This window comes from Phalacrocorax aristotelis, chromosome 15 (genome assembly GCF_949628215.1).
Source record: "Phalacrocorax aristotelis chromosome 15, bGulAri2.1, whole genome shotgun sequence".
Taxonomy (NCBI): domain Eukaryota; kingdom Metazoa; phylum Chordata; class Aves; order Suliformes; family Phalacrocoracidae; genus Phalacrocorax; species Phalacrocorax aristotelis.
Genome location: NC_134290.1, coordinates 1,750,518 through 1,772,534, shown reverse-complemented (window position 1 = coordinate 1,772,534; position 22,017 = coordinate 1,750,518). Strand labels below are relative to the sequence as shown.

At 47.4% G+C, this 22,017-nt stretch overlaps 4 protein-coding genes across 7 annotated transcripts; 3 read left to right on the top strand and 1 right to left on the bottom strand.

Moving 5' to 3' along the window:
- The first annotated feature begins 3 nt into the window (after positions 1-3).
- On the top strand, positions 4-2,704 carry GATC (glutamyl-tRNA amidotransferase subunit C). Its single transcript, XM_075110629.1, has 4 exons — positions 4-224; positions 725-891; positions 1,299-1,402; positions 1,778-2,704. The coding sequence occupies exons 1-4, from the start codon at positions 48-50 to the stop codon at positions 1,831-1,833; spliced, it is 504 nt and encodes a 167-aa protein (XP_074966730.1). The 5' UTR covers positions 4-47; the 3' UTR covers positions 1,834-2,704.
- A 5,823-nt stretch (positions 2,705-8,527) lies between these two features.
- Positions 8,528-10,657, top strand: LOC142064677 (dynein light chain 1, cytoplasmic). 2 transcript variants are annotated; one of them, XM_075109921.1, is made up of 3 exons: positions 8,528-8,631; positions 9,046-9,188; positions 10,265-10,657. In XM_075109921.1, exons 2-3 carry the CDS (start codon positions 9,057-9,059, stop codon positions 10,400-10,402), a joined length of 270 nt encoding a protein of 89 aa, XP_074966022.1. In that variant the 5' UTR covers positions 8,528-8,631; positions 9,046-9,056; the 3' UTR covers positions 10,403-10,657. The 2 variants fall into 2 exon arrangements, with proteins under 2 accessions (XP_074966022.1, XP_074966023.1); XM_075109922.1 differs by having other exon boundaries at positions 8,532-8,631; positions 9,051-9,188.
- A 652-nt stretch (positions 10,658-11,309) lies between these two features.
- On the bottom strand, positions 11,310-17,813 carry COQ5 (coenzyme Q5, methyltransferase). Its single transcript, XM_075109920.1, has 7 exons — positions 17,623-17,813; positions 17,079-17,228; positions 16,357-16,581; positions 14,113-14,219; positions 12,358-12,446; positions 12,042-12,153; positions 11,310-11,924 (listed from the first exon to the last, which is right to left on the bottom strand). The coding sequence occupies exons 1-7, from the start codon at positions 17,774-17,776 to the stop codon at positions 11,823-11,825; spliced, it is 939 nt and encodes a 312-aa protein (XP_074966021.1). The 5' UTR covers positions 17,777-17,813; the 3' UTR covers positions 11,310-11,822.
- A 1,221-nt stretch (positions 17,814-19,034) lies between these two features.
- On the top strand, positions 19,035-21,936 carry LOC142064705 (dynein light chain 1, cytoplasmic-like). 3 transcript variants are annotated; one of them, XM_075109993.1, is made up of 3 exons: positions 19,035-19,179; positions 19,795-19,932; positions 21,304-21,936. In XM_075109993.1, exons 2-3 carry the CDS (start codon positions 19,801-19,803, stop codon positions 21,439-21,441), a joined length of 270 nt encoding a protein of 89 aa, XP_074966094.1. In that variant the 5' UTR covers positions 19,035-19,179; positions 19,795-19,800; the 3' UTR covers positions 21,442-21,936. The 3 variants fall into 3 exon arrangements, with proteins under 3 accessions (XP_074966094.1, XP_074966092.1, XP_074966095.1); XM_075109991.1 differs by having other exon boundaries at positions 19,040-19,179; positions 19,790-19,932; XM_075109994.1 differs by having other exon boundaries at positions 19,049-19,389; positions 19,790-19,932.
- Positions 21,937-22,017: the final 81 nt, after the last annotated feature.

The following is a 22,017-nucleotide window of genomic DNA, read 5'->3' as shown; positions in this document are numbered from 1 at the left end:
CGCGCTTCCGGCGCGGAGGGTGACGCCACGGGGCGCCGCCGCGCGGCATGCGGGCGCTGCGTCTGGGCCGCGGAGTCGTCGGGGCGGCGCGGGAGGGGGGATGGCGGGCGCCGCCGCTGGCGCTGCGCGTCCCTCCTGCTCGGGCAGTGCCGGTGGGCCCCGTCCCGGTGCCCCCGCGCCCGGCGTGGCGGCAGGGCGAGCGGCGGCCGACCCCGACCCCGCAGGTGGGGCGCGGGGGTGGGGGTGGGGGTGTGTGTAGAGCGAGCGCGGCCCCGGGCGGTTCTTCCTGCCCAACTCCCGGGCCGAGTTACGGGAGCCAGCGCCAGCTCCGGTTTGCCCCGCGCTAGGCGGAAGAGCAGGAGCGGGGAGGGGGGCAAAAACACGGCCTTCTTTATAGTAAAAAATACAGGAAATCAGCCCGTCCCGGCAGGTTTAAACTCGGGGTATTGCCGCGTAATAAGTTTTTCGTTCAAAAGAGAAGTAGCGCTATGCTAACTTGCTCACCATTGCCTTTTTGGTCCTTATTTCGTAGAATCCCAGAATCATAAAGGTTGGAAAAGACCTCTAAGATCATCAAGTCTAACCATCCAACACCCCCAGGGCTCCTAAACTATGCCCCCCAAGTGCCACATCTGCACATTTTTTGAACACCCCCAGGGATGGTGACTCTCCCACCTCTCTGGGCAGCCTGGTCCAAGGCCTGACCATTTTTCTTTTTGCACAGCAAAACGTGACAGTGGAGGTGCTGGATCACTTGGAGCACCTGGCCTTGGTTGATTTCCGTGATGCAGAGGGCGTAGAGCGGCTGCAGAAAGCAATCCAGTTTGCTGATCAGCTTCATGAAGTAAACACGGATGGAGTAGAACCGATGGATTCGGTCCTGGAGGACAGGTACTGAATTGCAGCCGCCTCCTTTTAACTGTTAATGCATCAAACTCTTGGCTTTTGTGACTTTTTTGCCTCCCCGGGAGTCACCCTGGTTATGTGTTTGGCCCTTTCACTTATAGAAAAGTCTTATCAAGGTTTTGTGTGGAAGGAAGATGCCATTGGCACCCCTCACCTTTATGTGTCAGTGTATCAAAGACAAACTCCAACTCCTTTGTGTCTTACCCATCGCGAGTGAACTGCACACGCTGCTTCCGAAATACCTGTCAGTGGCATTCTTAGTTCCTTCAAAATGTTCCAATACTTGTTTTACCACTCACTTAAGAGCAGAACCCTGTTTACAGATAAGCCACACGTCATATTTCATACTCATGGAATAGCTTAAAGACAGGCTTTTAACCTCTGTTCTTCAGGTGTCTGTATCTCAGAGAAGATGATGTTACAGAAGGCAACTGCACGAACGAGCTGCTGAAAAACGCCAGAGAGAAAGTAGAGGAGTATTTCGTAGCCCCACCAGGTATGGTCTTGCTTATAAAAACCTCTTGATTTTGCTTGAATTAACCTGAAGAATGTAACCTGCTGTGACCGCATTTACTTTCAGAAATATTAGCTAGTAATAAGGAAGTATTAAAATAAATAACCAAAGCCATCTGAAAAAACCAAACTGCAATCTATGGGTGCAGAAGTGGCACAGAAGCTCACCTTACTCTCAATTTACTGCACATGTTGAGCAATTACGTACAGAAGTCAGAGCTTACTTTTACTACTTGTGCAGGAAATTTAAGCTGCCTGTGAGTACACAGAATATACCGGAGAAGCGCTCTTCTGCTAAGCTGTACTACCCAGAAGATAACTTACAGCTGGTCGCTCACAGCTTTTTGTTTTCTGCCAGGTAACATCCCTTTACCAAAGCTAGAAGAACGAGAGACTTTTCTGCAGGGTTCCTAGCGAACGCCCAGAACCCCAACACCATTTTGGTATTTCACTGGGGAGAACGGAGGTTAGTACAGTCATGGCTGAGAAGCCCTGGCATGCATTTTGACCTAAAGAAGAGCACTTGCAAGACAACTTACAAGAGGAGGAAGGTGTAAGAAGTTCAGTAGTGCTACTGAAATGTTCAGTGTTATGAGGCTGGAAGCCAGCATGACATATGACCTTAGTGCTGTTATTTAGCAATGTGAATTTGATGTCATTCTTTGAGATACTGAATGGCTTAAGGCTTTAAAGAGACAGTTAAAAGGTGATGATTTTAAAAAACCCCAGAACACCTTATTTTTCCTCAACAAGTTTGTAAGGAAAACAAGAGAGGTTGGAAGTCAGTATCTGCCTGTTTCTGACCTTTTAGTTCGGCTCTGGCTCTGTCAGAAGTAACAAAGTCTGGTACGGAAGAGTCTGTACCACTGCTGAGTGCCTCTTTGGTGTACGGACAGAACTCAGATTTTCATTACAGAAGAAAAGGCACTTTGAGGAGATGATTCACTGAAATATTGAATATTTCCATTTTATCTCTATGCCCCATGTCTGTGTGGGTTACCTTCTATTTCCCACTTTGCATTTTTATTCTCACAAATCAAATACTCTGAGTTAGATGTAATTTGAGAAAGAACTTTTCGTACACAGAAATAGCTGCTCTAAAATGAAAAATCTTTCCCATAAATATTTCTGTATGCCAGACATGTATTTCTGGTGATACTAGTGAAGTTTGCTGGATTAAACCATTTTTTCTATTTCCAACAAAGCATTGCAGGATATTTTAAATAACACAAAAAAAATTGTGTGGCTAGACTTGTTGTAAATAAAGAATGTAATTACTTATGAACTTGGTGGTTTTGTTCTCTTGGCACAGTGAAGTAACTATGCACTATAACCATTATTTTTTGATGGAACAGGTTTTAGAAACAGAAGTACCCAGTTCCCTTTAGTGTTATAGCCAGAGATTAGTAGCAGAAAGCTAGCAACAGCTTTGTTAGAAGCATAGAATCACAGAATCATTAAGGTTGGAAAAGACCTCTAAGATCATCAAGTCCAGTCATCGATCCAGCACCTCCTGTCTCCTAAATAATGTCCCCAAGTGCCACGTCTACACGTTGTTTGAACACCCCCAGGGATGGTGACTCCCCCACCTCTCTGGGCAGCCTGGTCCAAGCCCTGACCACTATTGCATCTGTAAAGGCATTGTTCCCAATATTAATAATAACATCCTAATCTAAACCTCCCCTGATGCAGCTTGGGGCCGTTTCCTCTCGTCCTATCGCTTGTTTCTTGGGAGAAGAGACCAACCCCCCCCTCACTACAACCTCCTTTCAGGTAGTTGTAGAGAGCAAGAAGGTCTCCCCTCAGCCTCCCCTTCTCCAGGCTAAACCCCCCCAGCTCCCTCAGCCGCCCCCCAGCACACTTGTGCTCCAGACCCTGCCCCAGCTCCGTTGCCCTTCTCTGGACACACTCCAGCCCCTCAAGGGCCTTCATGTCCCGAGGGGCCCAAAACAACAGCATTTGAGGTGGGGCCTCCCCAGGGCCGAGCACAGGGGCCCCATCCCTGCCCGGCTCCTGCTGGCCACACCAGTGCTGACACAAGCCCGGGGGCTGGTGGCCTCCTTGGCCACCTGGGCACTGCTGGCTCATGCCCAGCCGGCTGTCAGCCAGCACCCCCAGGGCCTTCTCCGCCGGGCACTTCCCAGCCCCTCTGCCCCAGGCCTGCAGCGTTGCCTGGGGTTGGTGTGACCCGAGGGCAGGACCCAGCACTTGGCCTTGTTAAACCTCATACAGTTGACCTCAGCTCAGTAATCCAGCCTGTCCAGGTCCCTCTGCAGAGCCTTCCTGCCCTTCAAGCAGATTGACCCTCCTGGGCAATTTGGTGTCATCTGCAAACTTACTGAGGGTGCACTTGATCCCCTCATCCAGATCATTGATAAAGATATTAAGCAAGACTTGCCCCAACACTGAGCCCTGGGGAACCCCACTTGCGACCAGCTGCCAACTGGATTTAGCTCCATTGACAACTCTGGGCTCGGCCATCCAGCTGTTTTTTTACCCAGCGAAGGGTGCACCTGCCCAAGCCATGAGCTGCCAGCTTCTCTAGGAGGATGCTGCGGGAGACTGTGTCAAAGGCAAAGCAGTAACTTTTTGTCCTGAATGGTGCCCCATCCACAGAGCATTTTAAGAATCCAGAATTATTTATTCCAGTTTTCATGATCTTTTCTAGGGCATATAGTTACATCCTAAGCCACAGTGGGATTTTTCTTCAGAAGTGCTAGAAAAGACCCCTGAAGTTGCTGCAATAGGCTGCTACTAATCACCAGTTCTGAGTCTGCTCTTACAGCTCTTGAGAGCCTGACAGGAACAGGGAAGTAGGCTCCTCTGCAACTGCAGGCACATGCTTCCCCTGAGGGCAGAAGCTCACCTTATGAGATCATAGCTTGATGTCATCCAGCTTGCACAGTCTGGTATCTTTTTGCAGAGAAAAGCCATTACTCCTGTTCTGTCTTTCTGTACAGCTGCATAATAAAAACCCCCAGCATGGGGCATGTGTCCCTTCAGGTCCCACCAGCTGTCTGATCGAGGAAGTCTTGAGCATGGCCATAATAACTATTTATCCCATTAATTGCATCTTCCAAATCCCTGCAAACAGCAGGATTAATTAGGGATTAATGATAGGCATCTCTTGTTTCTTGACTTCTCAAAAGTCCACCAAGCATATTAGAAGTATCATAATTTGAAAAACATGACAAAAAGGCTAAGGAGTTTCACTAGTACTGGTACTAGGTTCAGCCATTGGTGGCTTGCTCTTAAATACCGTGTGTACATACTGCTTTGACAAGCTCCCTCTCAGGCCATTCATTATGTGCCCTGTGTTTAATGGAAAACCTAGGCTGAGTGAAAAGGACCACGGCTGTCTTTGCTGGTGTAAGAAATCACAGCCATGGGGTAGAATCCACTTTCACTCATACCCTCAAAGGATGCATGTTTGGTTAAGCTTTGAACTGGTTTTTTTTTTTCAGAACTGATTTTTTTCCTCTGGCAGGAAGTGAGAACAAACACTTGTCCCACTCTTATTTGTGCAGTTACTTCATTATTTGTTTAAGCTTCCATAATTTACACACATACATATACACATATACATAATGCGTAAAGCATAAAACATGTAGTTATAATGATACTTGAATTCTTTCAAGGGTGTTGAATTAAAGTCTCTATTTAACCCCGCTAATCCAATTCTCTGTAAAGCTGTAATACTGTATTAGTGCTTTAATCTCAGGCTTTTCAAGATTCAGACCCTGCAAATGCTGAAGTTTTACAAATACACAAGCTCAGCCTAAAAGTCATTTATGATGCATATATAAATGGCAACAAGGAAAGACCTCAAGTCACGCCGTACAACAAGCATGTTAGCAGAGAAGCCCCAGTTTGAGAAATTTCCACTTTTTCTAGCCGCTTTGGCCACCTCCTTTGACCATCAGAGGAATGGGAACAATATTATTTACAGGGAAAACAGAAGAGGAATTTGAGAGTGAAGTGCACGGCAGTAGAAGCTTCCAACCCGATATATCAAGTAACTATTTAAAAGCGGCAACCAAACCAACAACTTGGACAAATACAATCCCACATTCCCAGCGCAGCACAGGGTAAGCTTAAAACTGCTGTTCACCGCTGCTCTCTTACCCACACACTCCAGTGAGAGAACAGGCTGCCCGATGCTTTTTCCCTGCAGCCCAAACTGCATTTAAAGTGTAAAACACACATTTCCTTAATGAAGGGGTTTGTTGCAACTAATAAGGGAATTACAGCCCTGACTCAGACATCTGCAACCACCAAAACAGGAACCCTAACAAAGGCCACATGAGCCGCCTATGGGGCAGAATACGTGAGTGCCTCAGCCTGCCCTTGGTGTGTCTCATTCAGTGGGTGCTGCGCCCCACGGGAGGGCATGAAGCCCCACCGGAACCAGATGCACCCTGAGGTGGGGATGAGACACCCCTCAGGGCGCCAGTTCACCTGCTTTTGCCGCAGAGCCTCGATGTGCAAGCAGGTCTGGATCTGGGTCAGATCTATACAGTGTTCTGCCATGATGCAATTTGCAAACCCAGGCAAGTGAACAGACATAGTCAAGGACTTGCGTAATAAACTCGCTACCTGTAAATTTTCTTGTAACTGCAGTGTGGCAAACATAATGTGTATTTGTGAAATAACTAATCTTTTCTCGGTGGTTAATAGGTACAGCACAAAGAAAAGAAAAGTATGTTTGGCAAAAAAAACACCCAACAAAAGGAAGACAATTTCTACGATGATGTAAATGTATCTAGTTTCCCTGGATACCATGGAGATAACTTGACTTACACCTGCTGCAAGAGTTTTCCACTACTATGTAGATCTGTAACATATATAATTGGTTTATAAGCCCTAGCACATAGATTCCAGGTTTACAAAGAAAATTTCATGGTGGAGATTTTTTCAGTTTCATGGAAAAAAGAAAAATGGAAGTTGTTTTATTGCTAATAATTATTTTATGTTTTGATAGTAACTGTGAGCCCCAAGAAAAGCCTCAGTTAGATACAGTGATACAGTATTCAACATGGGGGGGGGTGGGGAAAAGCCTCAACTGAAAAGTGCTTATGATCTAACCTTGCCTGCAGGAAGAATCTCATGATATGCCTTATCCATTACCCAGTTTTCTTCAGCACCTCCTTTACTCCAGCTATCATCTCCTATGTGTACTTGCTCTGCCTTCCCCTGCAGCTCTGTCCTGAGGGAAGTTATACTTTTACATTCTAGATTTACAAGTAAGGCTCTAATGTTTCTCTTTAAAGCCATGTATCTCAGGCTTTAATGTTTCTTATTAACAACATGTATCTCACCCACACTGACATTTCCTGCAGTCGTCATCACATCTGTTCCTTCAGCTAACCATTTCTTAATAAATACATAGAAATTTGCCTGCAGCAACCAAACACAACCACCTCCTCAGAGATTCATGGGAGTTTCTGAAGTTCATTGTAAGCACCAGGAAGATCATAAAATGGTTCAGTTCTGCCAGCACAAAACTGTCTAGTCCTCAAAGAACCATTGCTAGTGCTGCAGATACTGCATGCAGTTTTGTAAATTAGTTGCTTGATGTGACCCTGAGACCATTGAAAGCTTCCTCAAGCTGCTAGCACACAAGGTCTCTTATGCCCGTTCATCTGCTGCATTAAACCAGGTAAGTTCCCTTAATTTCATAACTTTCAGGATTGTCCCTAATGTACATTCCTGATGGCAAGACAGAAAACAAAGTTATGAATTGCACCTTTTCTACTCGGAGTGCTAAAACATGGGAGCTAAAGTCAGAAGTTATTTCTGAGATACTCTAGAGTGACAAAAGTACTACCGTGTCCAGTTTTAATATTTCAGGGACAGTATATTCCTCTGATGTTGCATCAGAGCTTGCAAAAGCAAAAGGTTGCTTGCAGTTATGCTGCTTCTGCTATGAGTGATGCTGAGCAAGTAACTATACTGTACTAACATGAAAAATAGTTGCATTTCAAGTGAGGTGGATGACCGCTCTTGAGTTTTTTTATTTTTACAAGGAAATGGCAGTCCCACCAGTATTTGAAAACTTCTTTTAAGTCACCCTGTGCTGTTTGCTATAGACATGGTTCAGGGTCCTGTTATTAGCAGATCACCAGCTATGGAAGACTCAACAGCAATTTTCTAGCTGCTGACAAGAGTATAAAGAGAAAGTGCCCCAGGGAGAGTAAAACTAACAAAAGAGAGTACTGGGAATGTCTGGGGAAAAAAAAAAAAAGAACAAGAAAAGAAAAGGAAAAGAGAAGAAAGAAGAAAATGGAAAGGAGCAGGAGTTGCAGAAACAGTGAGGTCTGCAAAAGATGCCTTAAATGAGACAGAAGTAGTCTGATGGATTTGGTTCACTGCAAGAAAAAAGTTCAGACCTGACTTGATCATACCTGGTAAACATAGGTAAAAGATTTCTATCAGCGGTCACTTAGTCTGAAAGAAAAGGACAAAATGAAGACAGACACATGAGGAGGAAAGACAATCAAGTGCCATCTATAAGCTAAGGGGCTCCTTCCTGCGGCACAGGTGGGCTTTCCTCACAGCGAAGGGCACCTTACTGGAAGAGCCACCCCAGCTCAAAATGAAACAAGGGCCTGTTGCAGATTCGGGGTTAAATTTGGTGCCTGTCATCTGGGTTGGGGCAAATTATAAAATGGCCTTCGGGGCCCAGACATCAGCTCTGCAAAGGCATTCTACAGAAGCTGGTGGACACACTAAAGCCCTGGCGACTGAACGTACGTTGAGGAGCAGGGGTTTGGGCCCAGATCAGCAGCCGATGCCAGAGGCGCGCAGCACGGTGGCGAGGGCCTGAGGCTTTCCTGACGCAGCTGATACCCACGTGGCCGCCCCCTGCGGCGGACGCCCCGGGACGTGCGGGCCGTGCTCCCCGGTACCGCCCGGCGTCCGGCGGCGGGCCCGGGCCACCCCACAAGCCTCGCCCCGCCCACCCCGGAGCCCGTCGCTATGGCAACGGACGCGGACGCGGGGCATGCCGGTCTGAAAGAAAACGCACGAGTAAAACCCTACCAGAGCGCCGGGCCGTGACCAATTAGCGCTCGCGATGTTGGTGGCGCTGACCAATGGCCGGCGGAGGGGGCGGGGCTGGGGGCGGTCGGAGGCAGTGGCAGCGTGCAGCGGCCCACACCACCGCTCCGAGCCACTCCGCTGTAGGGCAGGTCTCGCAGCGCCCGCCGCACGGTAAGAGGGGCAGGGCGGCTCCCGAGGGAGGCCGGCACGGGCCCGGGGTACCAGCCGCCCTGCCTCAGCTTTCCCGGTGCCCGGCCCTACCGGCAGTCGGTGCCGAGAGCAGTGCGGCCCCCCCTGCAGCCGCGCGGGGCTGCTGGACAGTGCCGGGCCGGAGCGGGTGTGGGGAGGGCCAGGCCGGGAGGGCGGCGGTGCCCGGCGGGGTGTGACACCGCTCCGGCCGTGCCGGTGTGGTGGCGGGCCGGAGCACCGGGAGAGCCGGTGCTCGACGTGCCCGGGCCGTTAAGGCAGCGTTCGGGCGGCTTCGCACGGCCGCGGGCCGGGAGCGATGGCACCCTGTGCCCGCCCGGCAGGCCGCCCTCACAGGGGAGGCTCCTGCAGCGTTTGGCTCTCGTCCTCTTTGCTCAGTGCAGGCAGCCATGAGCGACCGAAAGGCCGTGATCAAGAATGCGGACATGTCCGAAGAGATGCAGCAGGACTCTGTGGAGTGTGCGACCCAGGCGTTGGAGAAGTACAACATCGAGAAGGACATTGCTGCTCACATAAAGAAGGTAAGTGCTTGCCTGCACCGTCCTCGTGAAATCTCTATGCACATGAAAAATCAAGGAGGGAGAATGCTGCCAGGCAAGTAGCTCTAGAGAAACAAGTTCCAGAGACACTAGATAATCAAGTTGGACTTTCTCTGTAGGTTGGTGTCCTTATGTTCCTTTCCCCACCCTTCAGGTGGACTTTTCCTGGTCTTTCTGCTTTTCCCTGGCAGCGCTTTCTGCTTAAGCTGTTTCTGCCACTGTCCCATGACCAGGAGAACATAGAGCAGCAGCTGATGGTCCCTGTGACTGATAAGCTTGTGCAAAACACAGGGGCTCTGTGGAGCCTATTTGAGAAGTGATGGTTTTCTTCCCCTCCACCACATGTAATACAAACTGTGCTAACACAGAACAGATGGTTCACGGCTTCGAGTTTGTCAGATTTCCTCTCTGGCTCCTACTGGGAGCCTGACTGAGCTGTGAGAAGCAGAAGGGCTTGGTTAAGCAGAACACAAACTCTTGCAAAAAGTCTTTCAGCTGATGGCTGTTGCGTGCTGCAGTACATACCGCTGCCTGCAACGTTTTACTTGTAGTAGACTTGTACACACGTTTATTTGAAAGCCATATCAGGGTCCTGACCATGGTGTGTAGGAAGAACTTCTCAACCTGGCGTAAAGGACGCGACAGAAAATTTTCCATCAAGAGTCCCTTCAGCATCCTTGCTGAAAACAACTAGCGATGTCAAAATAATGGCTTCATCTGTTGAGACTCAGAACAAGCAGTGATGTTCTTAAAAGTTATGTTTTGAGATAATGATATGACTTTTGGGGAAAAGTTACTTCCCCAAACATGTTTAAAGCTTATTCCTGCTCAGCTTGGATGCACTTTTTTTTTCGGTCTGACTAAGCAGCAGCAGATGAGTTATAAAATGACAGATGATCCTTGCACTTAAGAGCATATGCTGCTCCTTAATTGCCTTCTTGATACTTGCTAACAAGTGACATATCATTGCAAAAAAAAAAAAAAACAACCCAACCCTGTTAGACAATATTAGTATAAGTCTCACAAAAATGCTGAATTCCTAGTTGTCTCTTCTGCAGGAATTTGACAAGAAGTACAACCCCACTTGGCACTGCATCGTGGGAAGGAACTTTGGCAGCTACGTGACTCATGAGACCAAGCACTTCATCTACTTCTACCTCGGCCAAGTTGCTATTCTTCTTTTCAAGTCTGGTTAGAACCATGGACTCTGACTGAAGCTTTCACCTGGTTCCAGGACTGCACACTTGACTCCAAACAGCCTCCTACCTTCAGCCTTCCTGAGGAAACAGACCTTGATTCCCAGGTCTTTTGTTGTATTGTTAATGGTCAGGGATTTTGCTGTAGCAGCTGGTATTTTCATTGTGGCTATAAAAAAAGGTAAAAATGTCTTCCTTTTATTTATTTTCTTTCAAAAGATGGCTTCTTTGCTAATAAAAGTGTTGGAACAAGTTTATCCTTGTAGAGTTTTCTCTACCCATCTGCCCTCTTAGGGCTTGCATTACCCTCTTTATTCCACTGTGGATGAAGGAGGAACACGCCCACCTCTGCCCCACCCCAAAATCCACAGCATCTGAATCTGGAGCTAATCTGACTATGTGATCAGTCAGGAACTGAGAATAACAGATCTTTTCCCTGATAGAAGAGAGACTGCTTTTCAGTTCTTGATAAGCGTGTTTTCAGCATGCACAACCTCCAGTACAAATTCTGGAGTTTAGATACATGGCACTGGTTTTCTGTTTTCAGCTGAACTGGTGAGTCAAAAGCAATAGTCCTTTCACCTCCCCATTTTCAGAACAGAGAAATTTTTGTACTAGTTCATTACACAGCTCTCATTTTAAAACATAAATTTATACCTTCTCTAGATTTTTTTTTTTACTCTGTCACTGTATCCTGCTACAGAAGCATCTGTTCTTCAACAGTTTGAAGAACAGAAGGAAATGCACATTTTTCATAGAGATTATGTATCTAGAAATTACAAAAAGATGTCATATAGAGGTGAAAAAAATATAATCTCATCCCAGAAGATAGTTATGGGGTCATTCTCTGTGAGAAAAAAAAAATCCTTTCTTAGAAAGTTTAGAACATTGACTTAAGTGAAAAAAGTTGATGCAGAGCTGTTTTATTTCAGAAGCCTTCCATTTGCCTTTGAAAGAAGTGAAGGAATCATGGAGAAAAATCCCTTAGAGTCCACATGACAAAGATAATGACAGCTTAATAAAAATCCAATAAATCCAAGTCACTTCTCACTGGTACAATAGCCTCCTTGAAGGTGAGTGAAAAAAAGGAGGCATCTTATTCGAAGACCAGTCTATTTCTGTATGCACACCACCAGTAACTGAAGTTGCTTCATTTGTTAGCATTGCTCAGATTTGGCCATGTCCTTTACGTTGCACTTGAAGGGAAATGCACATGTAAGAAATGCCACAGGAGTCACTTCATTCACAGGTTTCTTGGGGGAAAAAAAAGGCAGCTGATGTTCTTCTGGGTCTGACTGCTGAGCAAGTATCTGTTGCACAAGTTCTTAACGCTCCTCCTCAATTTTTATAGCGTTAAAATTCCACAGCTTTCACGTTCCTCAGGAAAATTACATCTCCTGCATTTTGCTACATAGTAGACTCACAGTTTGAAACCTGAGTGAATGGCAACAATGCCCAAGTTTAAATTCTGATAATCCACTTTAAAAAACCCTGCATCTTCTATCATTGCCTTGAACTCCTCCTGAAAAATAACAGTTCCATAATTATAACAACCTGAAGGCCAATAAGCCAGCTGCTTGCAAGATTACGCTGGGACTGTGTTTTGCATGTTAGTGAATTCAGACAAGCACTATCTTACCTGAGGTGGAAAACGTCGGATGCTCTCCACGAGATACTGGTAAGACTTCCAGTCACCAGCGATAACCTCACCCAGAACAGGGATAACCTGGAAACTGTACAGATCATAGAGCCTGCACAGACAGACAGTAAATGCAGATTAATACAAACAAGTTTAAAACCAACCCTCTCCAACACAAGTTGATCTACGCTATGGAGCCTGTAATTGATTTTAAAGTGCACAGTGAGGTAGCCTCGAAGTGTCTCCATCTCTTATTCTGGCTGAATACAAATAAGAGAGCCTCGTGACATGGCATGAAGTGTCACCACGTTCGTACCTGGAAAGAAGAGGATTGCTGACTTGACTAAATTCAAGGCAGAGAAATCTTCCTCCTGGTTTCAACACACGATAAGCCTCCTGAAGTGCCTGGGACAAAGCAGATGTGATAAGTTTGTTTCTGTAGAACAGCACCCGCCTATTATCATGCCATGTGATGGCAACTCAGTGATGAACTGAGGGGAGTAAAGAGAATCCTGACTGGCAATCTCCAGTATTTACTTGTGGAGAAGCATCTCAAGACAAGCACAAAAAAAAAACCCCAAACAAACAACAAAACCAAACCAGAAAAACTCTTCCTGTTACATGAAGAGATTTATACCAGGCTTTTTGTTGAAACTATGTCAGGTTTGCAATTTTTCTTCTTTTTCCCTACTCTTAGTTGATGAACGTTTGCCAGCAGAGCTCTTGTAATTACAGACCAAACCCAAAAGGGAGAAGTTGACTCAGCTACAAGAAGCTGAAAATGAAAAGAAGGCATGATAGGTGGTTGGGTTTTTTTTTTTTAATCAAAATAAAAGATTTTACTCAAATGTGAGGCACACCCAAAGGATGAAAGAAGAAATGATACTGGATTTTGGAAGAGCAACGTTTGAGAACAGGGAGGAAGGAGAAGGAAGAAGAAAACCTCTGGCTACTTTGAAAATTCCATCCTATATGCAAAATAAAACACCTAAGAAGAACCAAGACAAACTTCTGTTTACAACTCTGTTTTTCTCATACAAGAGCACAGCAGAGTTGTATTCAAGAACCTCTGCAGGTTGCACATCTGCTTAGCTTCAACTGTCATGTTCCGAAGGGATAAAATATAAACAGTATGCATACGTGACAGGAGCTCTGCCAAACAGCTGGAGGCTTGGATGTGTTTTGCATCAGGTCTCCATGAAGCTATGCTACCAGACTGCTGGGCCCACAAAGGGCTACAAAATAAAGAGCTTCAGAAGAGTGCAGATGAAGCATCGTGAAAGGCCATCCCCATCAGAAGCTCAAAGGCATACAGTTCAAGGTGGTTCAGGTCCAAATGCTACACCTTCCACAGAAGGAGCACTGCCCAGGCTGTAACGCACTCCTCCAAAACAGACAACTAGTCTATAGCTAGACAGGTGATCTAACCTATCTCCACCCACAAGACAGCTAGTCATTCTTGTTAGAACAAAGGGCACTACCTACCCTAATTACAATCATACTCAATTCTTCATAGGAAACCCTACTACCAGCCAGTGTAAAGACACTGAGCAGCAGTGGGCTGAATGGGTTGGTTCAACAGCAGTGGTGGCAGCAGCCTGCTGCTTCCCACTTTCTGCTCTGGGAGCTCTGCTGGCTCAGGCAGGGAAACAGAACAGGGCAGGACACATTGGACCCCACTGCAGGTGGGATATAGATCAGCTGCTTCAGGAAGACTTGAGCCATTTGAGCCATGCAGAGTGACTGAACTGTGTGTGTGTGGATCCAGTCATACCATAGGTCAGGAGAAGGTGGGGAATGACTATGGCATTCAGCCCTTTTTGCCATAAGAACAGATTGTGTGCCTTGCCAAGCTGGAAGGATTGGGCAAAACTAGTATAAATCTAACTTTTTACAACAAAGGTGGGGCATTTAATTGCATTCTTCTTTCAAACAAGCTGCACACCACATGTCACTTATTTTAAGTGTTTCAGAAGTAGACAACAATGTTTCTTTAAGCTTCCTCCACTAGAATGAAAAAGCTTGGGTGAATTGTAAGGACCCTATGTCAAGATATACTACAGCAACTTACCAAATCAATACGAGTTACATTTCGTATTCCAAAGGCAATTGTGTAGACATCAAACTTGTCATCATCAAAGGGCAACTCTTCAGCATTCCCAAGTACCCAGGACAAGCCTGTAGTAAAAGCCAAGGACACAGAATTGAACTCAGACTGCTCCAGAAAGACTAGAACTTACCTATTCCAGAAGGAAATTATTACTAATAAAGTGATATTTAAAACTAATACTTCAATTTTGCATTTTTGTAGGCAAAAAGACACCTTGGTCTGTACTCACAAACCTTTCAAGGCTATGTACTGTACAGCTGTCTTTCAAGCAAAGTAGTTATTTTTGCAGCTCCACCAAAACATTCTTCTGCATATACACACACATTGTGCTCACCGTGCCTTAGTCTGCCAGGAAGATTTCACCCAAATCTTGCACATAGTGGAAAGCAACGGGCTTCCCAGAAACTGGCTGCCATTTGTTTGTAGCAAAGTTGCAAGAAGAAGATCTCTGCTCAAAGAGTAACTATAAACAATTATTATTGTCTTGCCATGCAACAATGGCCAAAACACTTTAAACATCTTCCTAGAAAGCTTCCACAGATTGAGGAACATGAAATGCCACACTTTCTGCATCAGCACTATCAGTATGTGATCTTGTTGCAGCTCTGTTGCTTCCCAAACCCCAATGGATCAAGGCCATGTCTATCTGTGGTGCATGGACATCCAGGTTATTGGTACCAAAAATAAACTGCTCAATTTAGAATTAATAGTTCTTAAAGTCACTGTTTTTGGTGGCTCAAATGCAAACCAAAAAAAGCTAACAGAAAAAAAACAGAAGTCAAGGGAGCTATAAAGAGTAAGTCGTCAGAATTGTGGCACATCAGGGAATAAGGCAACACAGGCAACAAGATGACTGTTGGGCTTCTACAGCTATGATGTGCAGAGGAAGAAAATTAAAAAGTGTAAATACTCATTTTGAGAATTTGGTAAGTCACAAAAATACCTAAGAAGTGCAGCCAATTAAACAAAATGCTTTATTTATAGTAGCTGGGAGGCAGCATCAGGCTTTATTTCAGGTCCTAAGCTACAGTTGTAAAGCTTTTATACTTACAGGGTTGGTATAGCTCAGGTGTTCCCAAACTGTGATGCATAAAAAGAGCTCTGAACAGGCTTGCAAGCTGGTCAGATAAGTGTGATGCATGCAGTCTGCCAGGGCTGGAAGAACCAATGCTTTTACAATAGGTTTGCTTTCTAAAGAGAATGGAGAGGCAGGCAGGCAATGGCCTGGGGTAACCCACCAGCAGGGAGCAAGAGCAGCTGACAGAACCTGTGCCAGCAGCTTGTCTTTCAGCCCCTTTATGCTACTGAGCTGTTCTGTATGTCCTTCAGCCGACACAATTTGGAGGGCGAAGCCCCAACAGGGGTTTGGGAGCAGGGCGCAGGGAAAGGACACACAGGAGATCTCGTAACACACCTGCAGGGGCTGCCCAGGGCATATCTAATAGTGGTATCCAGGCAAACAAAGTTTGGGGACCTCCTGGTATACTTTACATTGCTAAAATATTTGCCAAATATCCATAAATGAAGAGAGGATAAACAACTATCATACAAACACTGAGCCACAAGCAGGACTTCTTTCTCCATGTCTTACTTCTTAAAATCAAGCTTTTCAATCAGGAGTGGCATGGTCCCCAATAAATTCTAGATATCAGTGAATTAATCCATTGACCGGCAAACTAACATTTAATATAATTCAATTTCTCTGAGTATTATTAGCATATGCTCTAACTGTGGAAAGTATTATATATTCACAATATCCTTTAGTTCTTGCATTTTTTAATTGCTGCCTTGATTCTTAAAATCCCCATTAGAAGATCTTCAGTGCAATCATTCTAGGGCTGAGCTCTTTTGCATTACCTGCCTTAGTAAAATCAGATTTGTTAGCACAGACATAAAGAGCAGGTTTAGATTATTTGACCAATTTTGAAGGATAGCTTGGTATCAGACCTCATGGATACTTCCGTATATATAGTTCTGACAGTTTGAGTATTATTCAAGAGGATTGCTGTACATCTGAAAAACATACTACCTACATGCTCACTGAAAAAGTAACTCAACATTGGCAAATATGGAAACACAGCTATAGTATACATCATGGCTATATAACGTGTGTTGTAATCCTGAAGCGGTGATTACCTGATGGCTATCATGTGTCAAATTCTTGCTATCAGGCATGCTACTGAAATGGTACAACACATGACTTACCTTCAGAGTGGCCAAGGTCCTGCGCTTTCTGCTTCCCAACTTTTAACATTTCTTTGTTAATATCACAGACCACCACTTGGGAATCCCCTAGCAACTTAAATTTGTCTTCCAGGTAACTCTCAGCAATTTCCTGCCATGATAAATTCTGATGGTGCTTAAGCTTCTGCTGGAGCTGACGTTCTCGTACAGAGCGAACGTAATTAATAAATCGAAAGGCGATGTCACCTGCATTTGGTTTAAAAGAAATATACACGTTTTGGAACGTTTTCTGACTCCAGGAAATTAGAACATAAGCTTCTGAACATAAAAATGAGTTAATTTTTATTTATACAAATATATAAATCAAAATAAAAACCACACACACAGGCAGGTGAAGAAAGACGGTATATGTGTGTATATATGTGTGTGTGTATATATATAATATACAAAGGGAACATATTAAAAGCAAAGAGTCCATGACTTCCTACAACTGGAAAAAGTTTTCAAAAATATATCATGGCAGTACTGTAACACTTTCAAAGCCGTTGAGCAAGATATTACAAAACACGAAGAAGTTAGCTCTGAACTCTTCTCTGTGAAAATCAAGTAGATGCTTCACTAGTTTTAAAGATAGGGAACCGAGGGGGAAAAAAAAAAAAAGTTAGGCAAATTAATTCTGAGCAGACTCAAACAGCCGAAAACGAGTGTGGCATTGTCACATGGAACTCACCAAAATTATTTACCTGTTCCTCCAGCAACATCAAGAAGAAGCGTTCCTGGGGAAGGGTTCATTTTATGCACCAGGATATCCTTCCACACTCGATGGATCCCTAGAGTCATTGAATCGTTCATCACATCGTATTTCTCGGCCACACTTTCAAACACCTGGTAAACTGCAAAGGAAGGATGCGAAAACAAGATGCAATTAAAATGCTCCTGTGGAAGTAAAATGTGTCCTTTATTGCCTCGTGGGGGTTTGCCACCATGTGGAACTGAAAAAGACCACCTGAAAATTCCTTACAACAAATACGATAGAATCCTACCGGGTTTGTTGCCTGACAAACAACTCTGGAGAAACACAGCGTCTTCCCGTGACCCTTCCGGAGCGGAGGGGAAGGATCGAGCAGCCCTAACACCCATACTGTTCACTGAGACTCCCGGTAACAGCCCGGCTCCAAACACACCTCCAGCTCCCCTTCGCCCCGCAGCCGAAGCGCGCCGGCTGCCCGGGAGCCCCGTTGGGCTCCAGCCCGCCCTCCCCCGGGGCGCCGCCACCGCTGCCCTCACTTTTCTCCCTCCTCTCCGCCTCCGTCACAGTCTGGAAGCCGAAGTGAGTCTGCTGCCCCGCGGCGAGGCCCCGCACGGAGGGGCAGAGGGCCCGCAGAGGACCGCGACGGCGGGCAAGTAGCGCCCGCCACGGACACAGACCCGCCGCCGCCATCTTGTGAGGGCGCCACCTCCGCGCCCGCCCTCCGCCCATCCCGCCGCGCCGGGCCCGGGGGCTCCGCCCGCCGCCGGCAGGGGTGCCCCGTTCGCGGTCCCGGCCCCGGGAGACGCGGGGTTGCGGCTCCGCACTCCGGGCTCCCGTGCGGGGTACTCGCACCGGGGCTGTGCCGGCCCCGACAGCCGCCAAACGCCCCCGGGCTACCAGCGGCTTATGAATGGTACAATATGCGCGACGGGGGGGCGAAACACCTAACCCCCAAAAAAAAACCAAACCCAGTGCGCCTCACGCAGCATGTTTCCGTAATTTTGCAAAATAATTTTATCTTTTTTAGACTTTAAATTTTGCAGTTTCCTGGTAATGAAGGGAAGCGTAAAATCTCACTGAGAGTAGAAGGGAGAGCTCTAACGAGCTGAGGGGAGGAGTGAAAGGTTGCCCCAGATGCCTCTCAGGAGCATTAATGAGGGACCTTTCTCGCTAAGGTTTTACAAAAGCTGCCCCGCTTTTCGCATCGTCTGAATAGTCCTGAAATTCTGTCAGCTTTGTTGACGCAAAGAAGAATCTCTTTCTCATGAGAGCTTGCATCATACTTCAGAAATCAGAGCAGGCGCTGCATCCCCCTAGCACGACTGGTCTACCTTGCCAAGATCTTCCTTCCACGTTGAGACTTACTAGCGCTATCCTCTGACCCTGACACGATTTTTTCGTATCACACGTACAGATTTAGGCAAAACCTAAAATTCTGATTTTTACAAGGCAGGGCGCCTTGCAAAGCATCACATATGGGTCTCGTGACCCCTATATGACACATATATCTGCCTCAGCTATAGGGAGAGCCGATCTTTGCCTACCAGAGAACGACTGGCAAGCCTCCCTCACTCTGCAGTCGCAGGCCGCTGTACGAACGCCAGCTACCAGCCGCGTACAGGCAGCTCAGCCATAAGGAGAGACCGAGTTGGGCCGAGCAGAGGCTGCACACCGCCCGAGAGCAAGCAGGCGTACCCGCAAGCAGGGTGCTGAAGCTGGGCCGTACCGCGGGCTCGGCCCGGCTCAGGCACGGCGGGACGCGGGGCGGCGCCACATGTCGCCCCGGCACCGCCCCACCCCGCCGCCCGTCACTATGGCAACGGGTACGGGCGCGGAGCATGCCGGTCTGAAAGAAACTGCTGCGGTAAAACGCTAGGAGAGAGCCAGATCCTAGCCAATTAGCGCCCGGAGGGGCAGTAGCGCTGACCAATGGCTGGGGGCCAGTAGGGAGTGGGTGGGGTTGGGGGTGCTTGGAGGCGACGGCGGCGCTGGCGGGTTGGTTAAACGGGTGCGGCGACGGCGACAGTGTCCTGTTCGACTTCCCCTGATCCCCAACCGCTCCGCACAGAGCCGTTCCGCGGCGCCGCCGCACGGTGAGGAGAGCGGCGGGAGGACCTCGGCCGCCGAGGCGGGGGGCGCGCTCCCTGGAGGGACCGGTTCCGCCCGGTCCCTGGGAAGGTCGAGGCCGGGCGGCCGGTACCCGGGACCTTTCCCGGACGCTGCCCCCAGCGTCAGCGCGTCCACGGGAGCTACAGGCGGGGCCTTCCCCGCAGCCGCTTGTGGGGCTGCGAGCCATCGCCGAGGTGCTGAGGCCGGGCTCGGTTGGCCTCCCTCACTGGGGAAAGGCGGCCGGGGGCGGCTGCGACCTCTCCCGGGGCTGCAGGGCGGTGCTGGGCCGGAGCGGGTGTGGGGAGGGCCAGGCCGGGAGGGCGGCGGTGCCCGGCGGGGTGTGACACCGCTCCGGCCGTGCCGGTGTGGTGGCGGGCCGGAGCACCGGGAGAGCCGGTGCTCGACGTGCCCGGGCCGTTAAGGCAGCGTTCGGGCGGCCCCGAGCCGCGGCCGTGCCTGTGCCTGTGCCACAGCCGGCAGCACCGCGGCCCCAGCACGGCCGCGGGCCGGGAGCGATGGCACCCTGTGCCCGCCCGGCAGGCCGCCCTCACAGGGAGGCTCCTGCAGCGTTTGGCTCTCGTCCTCTTTGCTCAGTGCAGGCAGCCATGAGCGACCGAAAGGCCGTGATCAAGAATGCGGACATGTCCGAAGAGATGCAGCAAGATGCTGTGGAGTGTGCGACCCAGGCGTTGGAGAAGTACAACATCGAGAAGGACATTGCTGCTCACATAAAGAAGGTAAGTGTTTGCCTGCACCGTCCTCGCGAAGTCTCTATGCACATGAAAAATCAAGGAGGGAGAATGCTGCCAGGCAAGTAGCTCTAGAGAAACAAGTTCTAGAGACACTAGATAATCAAGTTGGACTTTCTCTGTAGGTTGGTGTCCTTATGTTCCTTTCCCCACCCTTCAGGTGGACTTTTCCTGGTCTTTCTGCTTTTCCCTGGCAGCGCTTTCTGCTTAAGCTGTTTCTGCCACTGTCCCATGTCCAGGAGAACATAGAGCAGCAGCTGATGGTCCCTGTGACTGATAAGCTTGTGCAAAATGCAGGGGCCCTACTGATCTCTCCTACGGTCTCCCTCTGAGAGAGAGCCTCTTTTCCATATTCCTTGATTTCAGTTTTCCTGGACTTTAATCATAAGAGCCTGTCCACAGTTTTCTGCAGCTTGGTCAAAAATTTCATGGAAGGATAGTGTTTTGCAAGTCTGCTGTAATCACAGGTCTCCTTATGTAGTGATGTAAGCAAAAAAAGAAAAAGAAAAACACCACAAAAAATCCTGTAAGCACTGATTATCTGTTGTTTGCAATGTCTGTGTTGTTCTTTACGTAGGATAACAATACAGAACATGGGAAACATCTAGTTCTGATTATATTTCCTGCTTTGTCAACTCGGGCAAATGGAGAAATGGGCAAGTGTCAATGGAAGTTTAACTAAACTGAGTGGAAGAGATGTTTAAAAATAAATTGACCAAGGAGAATGATTACTTCCACTAGAGCAGTATTGGTTTTCTATGTCCACAATACAGAAAGGTGTTTTTTCCCCAGATGCAAGAAGTGTCTATGACAGTGGAACAGAGAGTTCAGTCTAGTATCCTTCAGGTATTCTTTGTAGCAATTACTGGGAATTTACATGTTTCAAACAAACCCTATATAAAATACAAATTGTCTTATCTGTCTACCAAAGGCTACCGACAGATTTGTTGGTAGTGCTGGTGTTACACAGCATGTGGCAGGGAATTTTCCACTGAGTCCCTTCAGCACCCTCGTTGCAGATGAACAATGTGGCTAAATTGTGGCTTAATCTCTGCGGGTATAAAACTAGTGGTGAAGCTTTTCCTCAAGGGCTGTAGTTTTGGATCAGGGGATGAGTTATGGGGGGAGAAAGACTACTTTTCCTGAACAAAGGACGTGTTTTAAACTTACTGTTGCTCAGATACAGGGCACTGTGGCTTTTTCTTGTGGATTCTTTTTTTTGTCTGACTAAGCAGCAGGTGAACAATAAGATGTAAATAAGATAATCCTAGTACTTCAGAGCATCTGCTCTTCCTCTAATTGCCTTGCTCAGAAAGTGAATAGCTGTTCAGAAGAGTTCTTAATTTCTCTATTTTGTAGGAATTTGACAAGAAGTACAACCCCACTTGGCACTGCATCGTGGGAAGGAACTTTGGCAGCTACGTGACTCATGAGACCAAGCACTTCATCTACTTCTACCTCGGCCAAGTTGCTATTCTTCTTTTCAAGTCTGGTTAGAACCATGGACTCTGAAGCTTGGATCTGTTTCCAGGACTGTGTGCTGACTCCTCTGACTAGTTACTGCAGCCTTCCTGAGGACGCAGACTTGGATATTCAAGGGCAATAGCAGGGATTATGATATAGCAGATGATGATACATTGTGGATATAAAAAGGAAAAAGTACCAAAAGGGTCTTCCTTGTATTTTTTTTTTTTCCCAAAGGCTGCTTCTTTGCTAGTAGAGCTATTGGAGCAATTTTGCCTTTGAGAGTTTTATAGCCATCTATAGTACAGCCTATACTGCTTGTGCTATGTAAGTACTGACTGTGTTTAGTCCTTTCTGTTCCAAACCTCTCTTCTTCTGAGGTGGTCTGGTTTTTTTTTTTGCCGATTCCCCCCCCCCCCCCCGCGGTGTTTGGCTGGATGTACTGCCCCGCAGCCCCAGCCCGTTCTTCTTCTGCCGCTGCCTCTTGGAGCACCGCTGTGGAGAATAAAGGCGAAGCCCTGTCCCGGCCGCCGGGTCGTTATTTCTGGCGGGTCCGTGGCCCGGCGGCGGCGCAGGGCGGGTGAGGCAGTCCGGGGCCGGCCGCCGAGG